General features: G+C 36.8%; 1 protein-coding gene across 3 annotated transcripts in view; it reads right to left on the bottom strand.

Annotated features, from left to right (window-relative positions):
* ZNF521 (zinc finger protein 521) overlaps positions 1–17617 on the bottom strand; it is a 159384-nt gene that overhangs the window by 122056 nt on the left and 19711 nt on the right. For 2 of the 3 annotated variants that reach the window (XM_008692787.2, XM_040632629.1), the window contains exon 2: positions 6642–6726. In XM_008692787.2, the coding sequence (XP_008691009.2) occupies positions 6642–6726 (85 nt within the window). The remainder of the gene's footprint in view (positions 1–6641; positions 6727–17617) is intronic. The other variant, XM_040632628.1, reaches the window with a different exon arrangement.

Raw genomic sequence — 17617 nt, 5'->3', positions numbered from 1 at the left:
ACCCGCATTTGAGAATAAACATACCGAGCAGGAGGCGAAACACGGATACGCTGGTGGCGTATTCTCCAGCAAGTCAAAGGTGAGGACAAACCCGGAGCCAGACGCCCCGCCAACGTGTCTCAGGCAGTCACATGGAACGATCCATCTGGCACAGACTCTTTTCCCAGCCTCTCTGTACGGAGCCTAGGAAGGAAGGCTGGCATCCAGGAATTCGGCTGGAGCACAACATTCTTCGGAGGCCTCTTTAAGGGCAGTGCGTTCTCCAAAGTCACAAGAAACTGAATCTTCCCTCTGCCTGGGGACTCCATCCGAACCCTCAGTCTCAGGGAAAATTAACATCACAAGAAATGGCGAAGGGCCTTTCTTAGGGGCTTGTAAATTACAAACTCCACTCACTGCCAGTTCATTTTTACTCTTGTAAATCCAAGCTGCTGGGCGCAGGCTAAAACACAAAACCAGGATAAACACCCCTGATTTTCCTTTACTAGCTTAACACGAAACTAAGAAATGGGCTCAGAGATTCTCTTTACAATTTGCTTCAGAAATAAGAATCCGAATCATTAAGAGGAGCCCTTGAAAATGATCTTAAATTCTGGAAAGACTTTTTTTTTTTAAGTCTTTTTTTTCCTTCTTTTATTTGAAAAATGTCCTTGTTTTTAGGAAACTTTCTCAGAGGAGAGGCTTGCTACGTTCCCACAGCCCCACTTGGCACTCCGTAAAACAGTGTAGCCATGTACCATTGACGCCTGCGTTTGTCCTTTCTGAATACATCTTGAATTTTTGTTAAATTGCGCAGATAATTAAACCCTCTTCATATTTACAGTCTGCTTCATTGGTACCATGAATTCTGTTTTCAGTTACTGTCTGCAAATTCCCTCTCTGAACAATTTCATACTAAGCAATAACACTTCATTTTACATAAGTTTTATCTGATGTCCCCATACAGAGACACCAGCTGTACAGTCAATGTGCGGTTCTCAAACTGAGGCCGACCAGGCCATGGGCTCCATCCTGAGATCTATAAGGCACCTTGCTGTCCTTGGCAAGCTTTCCCTGCTATCACGGCGACCATCACTCCACACGGCACACAACTTAAAATCATCTGATTATTAGAATTTGTGGCCCACACTCCATTTTATCCTTTATTTAATCTATCCCCAGATCACACATTTGTTTAAATGTTTTGGCTGGCTTACAAATCATGCAGCCATCTGCACAGTAGGTGTGACACCATTTTTTAGACAAAAGTTACGTTACCAACAAAGATAAAGTCATTTGAAATGCTTTGATGTTTGTTATTCTGCCTGTTTCACTTGGACCAACTCTAAGAAATAAATAGAATTATCTGTGTAAATCGATGAACATCTATGAAAAACAACACCCAGCAGAACGCTGAGCTTGCTCCATTACCTACGTTAATATCATGACAGCTGAGGAGAGATGACCTGGCCCACTTCTCATCTCTCCTGTACAGATGGCTATTAAAGAGAAAGTATCCCTTTTGTATGGTCCATGTAGAAACCCTTTATGGGCTTTTCAAATAAGCCAGCATTGCCCACATGAGGGTAGCTTTCTGTTACCATTAAACTGCCCAGATTTCATCTTTTTTAATCCAGCTCTTGATGAAATAAGCCAGTATTTCATCATATTTAACACCAAATGCTTTTTTCTTAATTCCCTGAGTTTTGTAAGCCATCAAATGATGACTTAGAATTCAATAGTCTTCTTGTTTAGAATTAAGGCACACTCCAAAGAACCTAATGACTTTGAGTTTCTTAGGATAGTGCAGATACATACACACACACACACACACACACACATACACCCTCACATATATACACCCACACATAGATGTGTTATTGTAGATTCATTTCTATTCCTTTTTTTAAAAAACAGCCAATGAAAGCTGGGAGTTTAAAGAGCAACACAGCCTTATGCAGAGATCCCTATCTTTGGATATTTCCCCTTAAGACATATAAAATCCAAAACCACTATAGACCTCAAAATATTGGTTTTAGCCCATTGTAAAGCAAGAGCACTCAAGCTGAAATGTTTCAGAAGTGATACTGAATGTCACAAAACTATAATGAAGATTAGTCACACAGCACACCATCCACTAAAGAAATGGAAGGAAAAGAATGCCATTCGTGACCTTGGGCATCAAACAAATTGCAGAACACATGAATGCCACTTGCCACAAGAACAGACTAAAAATTCGCCACAGTGTACAAAACGGATTTATGCATTCTCTTTGTCTTGACATCAGTGACGTATATCACATGTAACGTAACACATGGGGTATATATCTTCCCACGTGCACTACAGAAGACTTGAATCTTTTCGTGGTCTTTTAAAAATTATAACTGAAACACCGAGTATTCGAGATTCGGACAAAAATAGTCAATATCTTTCCATCAGTGTTTTCCTACTAGTTGTCTTTTATAGTTCCAAATTCTAGCTTTGCTTTTCTAAGAGATAAATACATTTGTTTCCCCCAGATGCTCTTAAGGATCGCCCTTGATCCTGCTGGGACAGGTTTATTAGTGACTAGTTGTGGATTTCCCGTTTTTTGGTTTCCCCCCCCCAAAAAAATGGGGTGCTCTGCCAGCTTAGAAACAAATTTGCCATTGTGAGCCTGGTCTTTCAGATCAGATGAAAAATACGAAAAACTCAAAGCTTATTAAGTAATCATTTCTAAGTCAGTTTTTAAAAATAATTCTTAGGTACATGGTTTATACCCACTCCCTTCGGATTCTCCATCTGAGAACTTTGAAAGGGAGGCCTAGAAATGGCCGTTGCTATATCCTGACCCCTCGTCCTCCAATGTCCATGAGTGTAGCAATCAATTCCAAGGATAATGGTATTTCTCCCCTTTGATCATTTCTTTGTCAAGCGGACTGGACTTGGATGGTGAGTGTACTGCTGGTTGTCTACCACCAGCCGCTTGCAATTTGCTCACTACGTTTCATGAGACAGTTGTTTGTGGCTGTTTGGAACACATTTGTCTCTTTGGGGATTTAGACGCTAGTTGCAATGCCAACCTCCGTAGTGATCGAAATTTCTTTCTAACTAAAATAGATAATTAGAGGCTGGTAATTATTGGTCAAGAATTATCAGAGTGAAAAAATTAAGCTTCTCATAAATAGTTCTTGGCAATGTCATCTCTTTATATTATCACATGCCTAACAGCCCTTTATTCAGAGCACTTACAAATTTACTCTACTGCTGTTGAGCCTCATAATTTTATATGAGGCAATTCCTTTGCTGGGTTAAACACATTTAAATTCCCTGGTTTCATCTCTGTCTGTGCTAATCCATACCAAATAATAATAATAACAGAAATCTCAAAGAGGAAAATAATAATAAATATTTACTATGCTGATAGAGACGGGGGGAAATGAATTATAAGACATAATACACAATGGCTTCTTTCTGTATTCTCAGGTCAAAAGCCAACGTAAACTATGTGAAAGGAACAAAGGAAGACAAGAAAAAATTTCTCATCTGTGCAGACTTGAAAAGAGGGAAATCTTTTCCCCAGGAAAGCTGTTAAAATGTTTTGTAGCTCTTTTTGTGTGTGTGTGTAAAGAAGAAAAGAAACCCCTAAATAGTCACTGGTCTGATTTCTTGCTGAAACTGTGTCAAAATGTGGTGGAGAGTGAGGTTTTCTTTCTTTCCTTAATAGACATAAGTCAAATCCCTGATGCATTTTTATTGAGTAATTATTCCTGCAACTCTGACCATGTGCCCACACCTAGCTGCAAAACGGCACTTAAGCAGAGCGTCTCCAGGTATGTACCTGGTTAGAAACATTGATGGTTTTCCTTTCACAAATGTCCCTGGCCAATAGCCTGAGACCAGCACTTCCAGAAACAAGCATGGAGGTTTCCTGACGCTGTGATTGCATGAAACATGTGTGCTACAGAGAAGCAAATTTAGAGTTACACCTCATTGGGTCATCTGCAGACCTCGTTCTCCATCAGGTGACATAATCCTTCCTCTAGACTGATTGAAATGTAGAACGAAATCTGCAAAAACACTATATACCCTCTTAACAAAAAGAGTAAGAGGCTTTTCAGATAGCCTCTAATCCTTCTTCCCTGCTAAATGTCTAGTTGAGATTATTTTTTGATTAGACAAAAAACATACACAGACACACAACCTAAAAATACCTACCCTCAATGGAGGTATTTTAGTCAACAAAATAATGCTGCCTGCCTCATTTGAAAGACTAAGCATCACACTGGGATTTTAAAAAAGGAGATCTTAGCCTTTGTGACATCCTCCCATTATGCATTCTCTTTCTGTAGATACTAACAACACGACTGGAGTTTAAGGACTTGGATGCATGGTCAACAGATAAAACAATTAAATGGATGCTATTCATTTGTTTAGGCCTCAAGTGCAAGAGAATTCCATATTTTATTATTAAAAATAGCATGAATATTAAATAACTAGGCCCTCTGTGGAAAGGAATAGAATTTGCTTCTCTGATGGAAGGTGAACTGTTAAATGCTCAGATCCCAAGAGGAACTGAGTGTCATATTAATCCACCATAAGGTAGAGGGAGAAAGCCCTGGAAACACACTAATGTTGCAAGGAGTGTAAGAGAACTACGAAAGGAAAGGTATAAAGCAATTTAAAAAGAAAGACCAGCACAAACCAACGAACATTATGGCCAAATGATACTAAGATTGGAAAATCAAAAAGTCCTCTCATTGCTCAACATTCAGTTCTGATTTGACATACGCAAAGAACATGAATATCGGGGTGAAAAATATACTCAATCTGTTCATCTGGTTCCCGGGATAAATAATAAAATCCAGAACGAAAAATAAGTTTATGTAGAATAAAACGAAACAGAAGTACGGCCTACAACATTTTGCTAAATTTTCCTTATGGTGCAAATTCCGAGAAACATTTTCACTGAAGCCCACGTAAAACTGTAGCATGAAGCAGAATCATGAATGACTGCCACCAATAAACTCTACTCAAGAAATAAAGAGATGGAAAATATTAGCATTTATCATGACAAGAAGAATTCACTCTTTCTAACCCACGTCCCCCCACCCCACCCCCGAAAAAAAAGCAGTTTTGAAAGTTTATAAAGAATATGTTTGGAACCCAAAATAGAAGAAAATTGCAAGGAAACACATTATTTAAATCTCTCTTACATGTTGTCATTACCTGCTAGACACTCAGTAAAGCTGTCACTGTTACTCTACCACATTGGAGAATAGGATATTGAATGTAGAAGAAAATCACTAATAATATTAGTACTTAAATCTGGAAAATATAGAGATAAAGTGATCAATATTTTAGCTGTTGTGTGTCAGTTCCACTTTGCACAATTCTGTACTTAGTCTTTTATAAGCAATAATTCTCCTAAAGACGCGTCATTTGAAAACTATAAGGCAAATCCTATTGAAAAACTATTAATCAATTTTCTAACACGCTTTTGAATTTATCTGTATTAATTTCTACAAGAACATTAGGAGTTCTGTTATGGTTGCTTTAATGATCAGTAATGATAGTTGGAGCAACCCTTCCACTGAGCATTCTTAGAGCACCTCTGATTAGTGTATAAAAAAACTTGTTTACCCCTGAAAACAAGTTCAGAGTCTAAAATGCTGAATTTTCTTTTCTGTCTTAGAATTTGGTAATAGGAGAGCGTGAGGTTAATTGGACTTTTCAGTATTATATCACAATTATTTATGATATTATCAAATACCATCAAATGAGGATGAAATTAAAAAAACTCTGATAGTATAAAAACACAAATGAGTAACAAAAATAGCATAAAGTAATAACAATTGTCATTTCACTAGTAGAAAAAGATCTGCTTGATAAAGTTTAATTGGCTGGTAAAACTCTTAGTGTTATTACTAAGTGCTTATCAAATTAAAAAACATAGGAGGTAACCTCAGAGGAATTAGGGGATAATGGGACAATACGAATAACCGAAAAAATGATCCTTTCCGCGCTAGCCCCTAAAATAAATGCAAAATCCCTGAAAACACTGGCCGAGAGTGATTTCAGAGATCTTCACCCAAACAGCTTTTATAAAAATCTATGTGAAATTTGGTAGGGAAATAAAAAATGATTAGTGAATTCTTTACATGATCTTTATGATCATGATTATTTTCCAGGCTGTTGAAACCATACATATAAAACGATCTTATGGCCATTTAAATTATTTATGTTTCCCTATCACAAAAACTCACCACTTTAGATTTTGATACAAAGATGCTGAAGCAACACACAGCAGTGCCATTACCATAATAACTTCTGAAATTAAAACCTGTCTAAAACTCTACGGAAAGCTAACATCCAGTTCATTAACCATTCCTGTTAGTTTTCAATAATGCAAAAATGATTAGAAGTTTAATTTGTTAATCACCTGTGTTTTGACTGGCAGTAGCTATATAATCCTCTGCAGAAGTCTAAACTAGCCCTTGCAGAAAATAAAATGTGCTAATGTCTTATCAGGCCTAATAATAGTCATAAAAATCAATCATGCCTAGGTAAAACATTGATGGCCGAACAATTAATTCATCTTTAACTCTGTTTAATTATATAGGCATTGACATACACAAGTAGGAGGAAAAGCTATCTGTAAGAAGGGTTAGAGTGTCACTCACCAATCATGTGATTTGCAACATGAACCTGAATATCCCATTCATTGTAGAAAACCATCTGACACTTGATGCACTGATAGGTCTTCTTCTGAGAAAACAAGTATAAATAGAATTACTTAGACGCGTGCACTTTTTATCGTTTTCTTAAAAAAAAAAAAAACCCAACCCTACTCAGGACATTTTTTGGAGATGCTGGTCTTAACGTGTGTTACTAACGAAGCTATTGTGGGTTCCCGGGGCAAAGTTCCATGAGGTCTTACTAAGACTTTGTGGTTTGATCCCAACACTATATTTTAGTTACAAACAGTTGGAAGAAATGAAGGCATATAATTATGGCATAATATATTTTTAAAGATTCCTAAACTCAAAAACAGAAGTTAGTATTTAAAAAAATTTCTGTAGCTCAAGGCTGACTTTCAGAAACTGATGTCTTCGCAGACCCAGACCAAAACGTCTGTGATGCTGCTTCTAGATATCCGTTAATAAAATGGCCAATAAGATTCGTGGAATCTAGCTAAGAGATGCAGTGATTATAATGTTTAGCTGAAGTGTAAAATTTAGATGTTTCAAAAGTTGCTAAATTCTAGCCTTTAAATACACATTTTCTCCTATAAAGACATCATACCATACTGAACATTCTAATATCATTTTATCATTTTACCTAACAGTCCTGGCAAGTGGAGTGAGCAGGATTTATTAATTCTTGTATCATAAATAAAGAAACTGAGGCCCAGGGAAGTAGAAAGATTTGCCTGATGTCAGAGTGCGCTAGAGCTGAGAAGAGAAATAAGTTCTCTTGATTCTAAATGCCAGGCAATCTGATAAAAGCAGCCTTTATGGGGCGCCTGGGTGGCACAGTGGTTAAGCATCTGCCTTCGGCTCGGCGTGATCCCGGCGTTATGGGATCGAGCCCCACATCAGGCTCCTCCGCTATGAACCTGCTTCTTCCTCTCCCACTCCCCCTGCTTGTGTTCCCTCTCTCGCTGGCTGTCTCTATCTCTGTCGAATGAATAAATAAAATCTTAAAAAAAAAAAAAGCAGCCTTTATGACTTCACATCTTTATCATTGTGTCCCCCATATGGCTCAGTACATATTAGATGAACTCAATAAATAAAGTATTGGTTATGTCTTCCAGAACACAGCTACATAAATTTCTTTATGATGAAACCTGATATTTGCAATTAAAAACCATCTTGGAAAACAAAACAAACCATTTTGTAATCTCCCAAATGTGAGAAAATGACATTTATAAAATCACATCAATGACAGTTTGTTAAGGCATTCTTACAGAATCATCTAAAATTGTTTCACCAATGGCAGTCATAAAAAAATATCAGTCTGTAAATTATAATTAATTTTAAAGAACTCAATAGAATCAAAGTCAAGCACAGAAATTTAGCATCATTTCGTAAGCCATTAAAATTATAAATGCTGTTAATGTAAAATTTTCCTAATTATAGTCACCTAACGTAGTATTAGCTTCTGCAACACAGGATAGTAGTTTTCCTTGTAAAACATGGAAGAGCAGGCCTACTTCCAATGGAAGCTTTCTAAACAATCTAGCAGGCTTTGTACATTCGGCATATCGTGAATCGAGTGCGCTGGACCTAAATCTAACACCTAGTTGAAAACCCCGACGATCACCAAGGAAGATTTACTGCGCTGAGCTGTTTACAAGATGCTTTTGATGGTGACATATGGAGCAACGTGTTGCGTAAATAACATCTATCCCTTTTTTAACAATATTTCCCTTTAGAACTAGTTAGAAAATATTTCTTACTCCCAGATGACCTACATTATATATTGTTTATTAGCATACTTCTAGCGTTATTCCTGATATGTGACCTTGCTGAAAAACAAAGAAACATAAACTTAATGGCTAGTCTTTTCTCTTGTTAGCACAGTAAAACATACAATATGTCGAAAACTGTCTCCAAAAATGATGACTGATGAATATGTTGGTGGAATATACTAGGACTTTTTTTCTCCTGGTCTAATAATAAAGAATAAAATCACCTGACAAGCCAAAATAATAAAATACCAGCACTTACTACTACCTTCAAAATGAACTGACATATTTGAAGATGTATGTACATAAGTTTTCTTTTATCATTGAAAGAAAATGCTTTTGTCACTGCTGATAATTCAAACACTAATTCTACCCTTAAGACAGTGTCTAAAATGTTATGTTCTATTCTTATTAACAAAGTCATATTCTTATTTATAAGCTCCTAAATTTGGGGCGGAACGAGACAAGAATTTCATGTCATCAAAAAACAGTGTACCACGATCTTAAAATGCTGTAGTTTCAACTTTGCCTCCGCACATAGCCCACATTTCCCAAATACAAAGCAATGACATGTAAATTGGGATGTGTTAGGTATTCTTTTTTAAAGCCATGATATAAAATTCATTTTTACCTTCTATTTCTTTTTAAAACAGTAATTTTAAATGACCTTTAAAGCATCCTTATTATAATATAGACTCTTAGCAAAATATGTGAGACACCCCTGCCCACCCATACACCATCTTTAAGTAAAGTGATAATAACCTCTGAACAGTGCTGGTTGGCCTTGGGACGCTCATTCCCTTGGAGGCAAACCCACTCCAGGTCTGTACAGCTGAGTTTGTAAAGGACTTCTTCCCAATTCTAGACCCAAATCTGCTTTTCTGCTACTTTCAGTCATGGGTCCTAACTCTAGGCTCTGGAGCTATAAAGAATAGGTTGGATCCCTTGTCTAATATGACAATTACATTAACTCTTTTTCAGACTGAGAATGGAAGGATGTTTTAAGAAACGCTTTGAACAATTTTCACCATCCTGGTTACTCTCTTCCAGGTCAACCTTTTAAGAAATAGAACCCCAAATTAAGCACAATACTCCAGGGTTGTCCTGACCCTTAAGGAGTACAGGAGGACTGTCACCTCCCTTAGGACAATTACTTCCATTTATATAGAAGACAACAACAACAAAAAAGTCAAGTGAGATCATTTCTTCTAAAAGCGTTTAACAGTAGAAACAGAACTTCCATTGTTTGGGCCCCAGATTGGCCTTTATCAACGCTTAAGTTGTCAATTTACTTGAAATGCTAATTTAGTACAATTTTTAAAAGAGACTTTTTTTCATTAGCCTTTTTTAATGTGCTACTTGGGAGTGGGGTTGTCATTTCCTGATTGTTCTCTTTTGTTTTCTGATACTGATAGATGTAATTATCAAGGATACAACTTTTTCCCAGCACCTCATTATTTTTGATTGATTTTGAGAACAATTTAAATGTGCCTTTTTGACATTCTTGTTTTCAGTTATACTCTGGTTAAGGTACTCAGAGACTTTCAGAAAAGAGCATCTCATAAATTAAAAAAAAATGATTAGGATCTTTAATAATGTATACTTTAAAAAAAAACATTATTCTGATTAACACCTCCCCCCACCCCAACCACATTCCATTAGGACTTAGGCTTCACATTTAGCCTCACCAAGCCAAAAAATAATATATACTTTGCAGTTATAAATTGCTTTGATTTTTTTAAACAAAAAAAAATCTGACTATAAAAAAAAAACTAACTATAAAAGAAATCACTGAGTTCATAGTAAGCCTCAAAACCAGAAAAGAAAAAAAAAACCTTAGTACCATTAGAAGTGACTATTACATAAATCTCTTTTTCTGAAAATTAGTAATTAAAGGCATCAGAAGCACTAAGCTTTTTTAGGAGGAAATGTAGTTTATGCCTATTTGATGAGGAAAAGTTCTTTATGAAAGACTCACAGTAGAAGGGATGACAGAATTAGAAATTCACCGTTTTGCAATGCCAAATAAAGGAGCCCAGGATACTCATTAATGGAAGCTAAAACTCTTTAAGAGAAAGGGTATTCTGGAGATACTCAATTTTTATCCTTTAAAAACCACAAAGAGAAAGATGTACCTTTCCAGTGGATTTATCTGGTGATAATCACTGCAACCAGACTACTTAGCCTAATATCACTACTAATAAAATAGCTTGGCATTATGTGTCTCTCAATGTGATGCAATATGGAGCATAATACATCATAATAAAGCACTCTCATCTAAACTGCATACCTGAATCTAATCAGGCTTTTAGACAAACAGTCCAATTCTCAGGAAATGCAGGGACAGAGGAACAAGCAGTACCCTGGGCGGGGGGTGGGGGGGGGGTGGGGGGGTGTGGGGAGGGTACACAAATCCAAAATATTCTTCAAAACAAATCCGAAATATTCTTGGCCTATAATCTTCAAAAAGCCAATGTCACAGAGCGGTTAAAAAGGTGGAGAGATTGTTCTCAGGTGAAAGAGATTAAAAGGATAACCAATAAATGTAGTGTGTGGGGCACCTGGGTGGCTCAGTTGGTTGGGCGTGGGCCTTCGGCTCAGGTCATGATCCCAAGTCCTGAGATCGGGTCCCACATCAGGCCCCCTGCTCAGCAGGGAGTCTGTTTCTCTCTCTGCCTACCCCTTCCCCTGCTTGTGCTTGGTCTCTCTCTCTCTCTCTCAGATAAATAAATTAAATCTTTAAAAAAAAATGTAGTGTGTGTGTAAATGTAACATGTGGATTTTGATTTGGGGAGAAAACAGTAAAAAAAAAGGTATTTGAGGAAACTCAGGAAATCTGAATTTCCGCTGGTTATAAAATGATATTGGGTAATTACTGTTAACTTTCTTAGATGTGAGAATGGTATTATGGTTATGTGGATAAACATCCTTTTTGTTAGGAGATGCATACTAGATATTTATGGGTGAAATGGCATGATGTTTACAATTTACCTCCAAATATTCAGAAAAAAATATAGTCATATACAGATAAAGTAAATGTAGTTAAACATTAATAATTATTAAACCTAGGTACATGCTTAAATATTTTCATAATAAAAAGTGGGAATAAGTGGATAGAATAATTCATAACATGTCATTTTTTTAAAACACTAAACATAACCTGATTAAACCCATCCCTTTGGTTCATTTTAAACCCCCACACTTGATGTACACCCAAAATGATTTGTGATGAGTTGTTACAAACAGCTTTGCAAATATTTTTTGTATTTTTTGTGAGGGTTTTTTCTGTTACTTGTTTTTTATAAATCTAATGTATAAACTCCAAGAGGTCAAAAAAACCATAGCTTACATTCATTTCTATCATAAAGAAATAACAGTTTCCTACGATTGTCTCTAAAGTCTATAAAGAGCTCATATGCATAAAATTCACTTGCAACAAAACTGTGAGAGCTGATAAAGGAGGGATTATTATCCTCATTTACAGATGAAGTGACATGTACTAATTCATTCGGATTGTGAATACCATAACTAAATCCAATATTCCACCCTGCCTCCCACCTACTGGGTTTTAACACAGTTTATACTCTGATCATTTGCAGGTAAATTTACAGCGGCATTTTAGGTGTATTTTGAAAGGCTGTCCTTAAAATTGTGTAGTGCTTTGGTCTTTGACAATGCCAGGGATAGTATCACAGTGAGAAAACTGTCCCTAAGTACCAGGCCCTTGACCAAAATTCAGAGGTCGGAATTGGCTTCCAAAGTCCCCTACTGGACTTCAAGATTTTCTCTTTTCTCTCAGTGTCCTGAGATTCTATTGCCATGTTCTTTTTTTATTTTTAAAGATTTTATTTATTTATTCGACAGAGATAGAGATAGCCAGCAAGAGAGGGAACACAAGCAGGGGAAGTGGGAGAGGAAGAAGCAGGCTCATAGCAGAGGAGCCTGATGTGGGGCTCGATCCCAAAACGCTGGGATGATCACACCCTGAGCCAAAGGCAGACGCTTAACCGCTGTGCCACCCAGGCGCCGCTACTGCCATATTCTTAACCATATATGTTTGTGTATTAGTCCTGCTCGATACTGAAAGAACAATTTCAACCTGAGAACTTACATATGTCTCCAATCCTGAAAATTTTCAGCTATTATTTGCTTCAGTTTTCTTCAGTTTCCATGTGTCCTTCACACACCCTCCATTCACTTCTACTAAACTCCTATTAGGCCAGATTGGAGCGTCTGGATTTCACCTCCAGGTATCTTAACCATATTTCATGCATATTTTAGAAGTCAGTTTGTCCCTCTGTTTTGACCTAAGTGATTCTCTGTACTCTGACAAACCGTGAGTTCTCTCTTCACTGATCTCCAGTCTAGAGTTTATCCTATCTACCAAAGCTTTTATTTCAGTGACTATTTTTCATTTCTAATTTTAAACACATGTGCTCTTGCTTTGTTTATATTTGGATTTACTTCATAACTGATCACTCCTTTTACTAGAAATCATACCTTCATTTATCTTTCTGAGCTTCTAAACATACTTACTTCAAAGTCTTTGTCAGACTGGTCCATTTCATTAATTTCCTCTGGAGTAGAATCTTGGTTTCATAACAGCTGACATTTTTGTTTGTTTTTTTGTGGCTTTTATTTATTTATTTTTGTTTTATTTTGTTTTGCGGCTTTACTAGCATTAGATTCATTCACATATTTTGGAATCTTGGTTTGAAGCCTTTTGTAATGAAAGATTTTTTTTTTCTATGTGCTCATTCTTCCCTTGTTAATAGTTTTGCCATTGCTTCTACCAGACTATCTCAAGACTCCTAGACCAGGCTAGGTCTCAAGAGGCATTTCCTGTATGTCTGATGTGCCACAGGGATATAGAGGACATTGCTAGTTGAATCACAGAGCCAGCATATGGCTAATTCAGTTTTAAGTCATAAAACTGTATCTTTCTTCCTATCCCTTTAACTCTCCAGCTGAAAAGTCCTAATACCAGGTATGGATCAACAACAGAATTTTTTTTTCCAGTCTCCTATTGTAAGCAATGAAGTTTCTCCCCTACCCAGCTTTTAGTAGCAGGTTTAGTTTTCTCCCACAGAGATTAAGTCTAATTACCACTTCTGGAGTAGAATCTAGCAGAATCCTGGCTTCAGTCCTAACCACTTTTGAAATTTGGTTTCTGGATCTCATAGATGGAGAACTGTTTTGAACCTGACCATGTCCATTTGGTTATCTATATTTTATCTATTGTCATTATATGTTTGGGGCTGCAAAGCATAATGCTACAGATCATTTCTTAAGGATGTCCCACAGCCCTCAGACCCCTCTATGTCACCAGTCCCAAACTTAGGCAGTGGCCATCAAAGAAGAGCCAGTCTCAGACTCAGTCAGGAGCCTCTGAAATCAGGGTGTTGTTTACAGCATCAACGATGCTATAAAATATCCATTCCAAACATATCCAGGAGTCTTAGTAGGAAAGCAACTTCAGAATCTTCTTTTTGCAATTGGTTGCTATTTTGTGGCATCATCATTTAGCTGTGTGACAAATCGTTTAATGACCTTGAGTCTTAGTACCTTTCCCTGTAAATTAAAACTAATAAAACTTACATCTTAAGAGTTGATGTGAGAAGCAAGTGAGAACTATATAAAAGTGCTTAGTACCATGCCTACCATGTAGCATGCCTGCATTAAACAGTAACTACCTTTATTGCTCTTTACTTGACAGGTATTATGGAGACAGAATGGAATACTATATAAACTATCTGACACAACAAAGTTGCTTGTCAAAGATTAATTCTCACTCTTTTATGTGGACTTTGAAACCATATTAAAATTTCTTCGAACTAGAATCCACTAATTTAAATGTTATGACAATTAGTAAAAGTTAAACAAATGTTTATTAAATAAAGGTTTAAAAATTAATAGCATAAAGAATATCAGAAATTGGTGACAGGGTTGGGGGTAGGAAGGAAGAAGAAGATAGAGCGTGTAAAAAGGTACAACCTAGCTAGGAAAAAAAAAAAAAAAGCTTTTTTCAAGGACTATAGCAATACCATTCTGAGAACGAATATATTAATTATAAATGAGACTTATATTTAAGATCAATAGCACCTTTACTTGGCAGTATTTTGTTGGCAAGCAAATGAATATTATGTGTGAGTGAAAATAATAAACCTACAGCTTTCTACAAATACTCAGTAGTTCAGACATTTTACTAATTTAGTTTGGATATCTTCCAAGTAATTCTGAACTTGTGAGAAAATAAGTCTGAACAGAGAGGGGGGAAAAATAGGTGAAATGTAATGGAAGCCACTAATGAGGAAAAGTTTGCCCAAATAATTCATTGAAAAACACCAGCATGGATTTTTTTTCTTTTTTTTTTTTTTAAGTAAAATTTTATTAAATTTTTTGTACACGGATTCATTTGGTACATTCTGTTGTGTGCTCTCAGGGTAGTTAAAAGAAGGACACTATTGTCTTACAGATGTGGTTAACGTCCTGAGATTCAAGACCACACAGCCCTTCGTGCTAAGAGCCCAGGAGCCAAGAGATACTAAACGTGACTCCTAAACTCAAGGAGTTACAATATAAATGGGGAACGAACACACACAAATATTAAACTGTTATATAAATAGCATGGCAAAGCAGCTCAAGACCAAACGCCCATCGGTGTATGGCAAAGAGAAGACAGCTAAGACACATCAGATGCGAACAAATTAACATGGTCTACAAGAGTCAGGAAAAATTCCCTGGGAGAGAAAAGACTTTATCTGAGGTCTAAAAATGGGAACAGTTTTCCCTGAAGTCAAAACTGAGTTACAAAGTGCCTGCTATGCGCCAGGCAAGTATTCACACTCCGGCGGGGTATTTGGTGGAATGAGGAAGGCAATTCCGAACAGAAGCAAGGCTAAATAAGATTGCTCTGGCCAACTGACTGGGCAGGAAGAAAAGAGGAGACAGACAAAAATCAAGTAAGAAAAAGATTTCTGTGTTAAATGACTAAGTTGCAATTTTTTCTTTTAACTTTAGACAAACTCTGCATAGGCCCCTGTGGAATCTGAAAAGAAAACAATATTTATTTAAACATACTTAGTTTTTACAAATAAATCCAAAACTCCATAAAGATACACATTTAAGCTACCATCAACTTTGAAATCAGGGGGTAAAAAAGCCCAACCATTTTTTTCCCCCTGCTTTTCTTTGGTTCTTTTTGAATATTAAATAAAATATCTTTGTAATTTACAATATCTTATTTTCAATAGTATCATCAATAGTCAAAAACTAGAAAATAATTGAGATTTCAAAAAAAAAAAAAAACCACCAAAATTCTGGCTAGTACTCACTAAAAAACAAAACTCAGTGTCAAAAATGGAGTAACTGAACTTGAGCCTAAGTTTTTCTCATGGAAAGAGATGCTTTCTCTTTCTTAGGCTTATTTGTCTCCACTCCTCTGATTTCTCCTGATTCAGAATTTGGAGGCTCTTCCAAGAGCTTATTTCCTCCACTACACAGGTCACTGAGACCCTCCAGGTAAGAGATCTTCATCTAGGCGATCTCATTCACTACGATGTGTTCAGTTGCTGTTTATTCTGTGCCATAGCAAATGTACCGGAATCAATCTCCTATAGTGTTGTCCATAAAATGGGCAGTCAATACATTTCATGGATTGATTATTCAATGGACTAGTGAGGCATCCCACATCCAGCACCTTCATTCTTAAGCTGCTACCTACGACTTGACTATTTCTGCCTGAAAACTTCTCTATCACTCTACACTGTACCAGAAATCAGCGAATTAGAAGATTCTAGACTAAATAACAGACTAAATTGATGTTGTAGTAAAGGTTACAAAAAAAAATCACCAAAAGCATGTGTTGATTCTTTCTGAGTTAGGACAGTTAGTTACCACTGGTTATAATGTATTGTTAGTTCCTACTTTGGAGGGATTTATGACTCATAGATTTGGGTTAACTTCCTATATTGACTGTTTGTAAACATTCATATCATCCAGAAAGCTAAGAAATTGGGAGTGGGGGAATAAGAGTTCAAGTAATCTGTTTTTATAAACATAAATGAGAGGAGGGAAAGGAAGGAGTCGAAATTTTTGCCTTACACCAAATTATGGTCTATTTTTCCTATCAAGTATTCCAACTGTATACTGATTGTTTTCACCTTAAAAATCTGAAACCTCCCTTCTGTCTCACTATTGTCAGAATGAGGAGCTGGGGCTGGTGGATATCAGGGACACCTAGTTGGAGAGATGAAGAAGTAGGAACATTAAGTAGTATGTTGCAACACCATCCAACCATCACATGTCCACAGCGACCCATGCTGGAGGTTAATAATATGATTTACAGGGGCGCCTGGGTAGCGCAGTCGTTAAGCGTCTGCCTTCGGCTCAGGGCATGATCCCGGCGTTCCGGGATCGAGTCCCACATCGGGCTCCTCCGCTGGGAGCCTGCTTCTTCCTCTCCCACTCCCCCTGCTTGTGTTCCCTCTCTCGCTGGCTGGCTGTCAAATAAATAAATAAAATCTTTTTAAAAAATATGATTTACAGTCCTACCATAAACATGGAGAAAGTTTTGTGAGAGAGAAAAAATATTTTGGAATCCATCAAGAAACATTTGCTTAAGTATGTAACTTCTGCCCTAAAGGCAAGTTGAGAACATAGACAGGTTTGTGAATACTTAACGAGTACTAGCACCACTTACTAGAGACTCGCCATAAATATCAAAAGGATAACACAGAGAGGAGTTTTTATCTAATATTAAATCGTAAGTTTCTTTTTGATTCTCTTAGAATTCATTACATGTTGTGCCAGAATTATTTCAATAAAACTGATTTATCTCCTCAAGGACTGTAAGCTCTTTAAGGGTAGGTGGAGGGCTCTGTCTTTTCTGTTTTGTATTCACTGCAATTTATAACATCCCTCTTTCCACACAATAAATTAATGTGTGAATGAGTCATACTGGTTCATTGTACAATAAAAATTTTTGCATCTTCCCTCTTCCCTTTAGATGAAGGCTCCTGTGGAGTCCTGGTTATTCTCCTTTGTTTATATGTCCCTAATCTATCCGTCCAGCTACTCTTCTGTCAAAGGAATACCTTGTGGTCTGCCAATTTTGTGCCTTTCTTGTCTACAGATTGTCTCTGTCTTGTTTGGGTCATTTCAGTTACCCTGTATGTGCCCAAATGACCT

This window comes from Ursus maritimus, unplaced genomic scaffold, assembly GCF_017311325.1.
Source record: "Ursus maritimus isolate PB19 unplaced genomic scaffold, ASM1731132v1 scaffold_18, whole genome shotgun sequence".
Lineage (NCBI taxonomy): Eukaryota > Metazoa > Chordata > Mammalia > Carnivora > Ursidae > Ursus > Ursus maritimus.
This window is presented reverse-complemented; position numbering and strand designations above follow the sequence as displayed.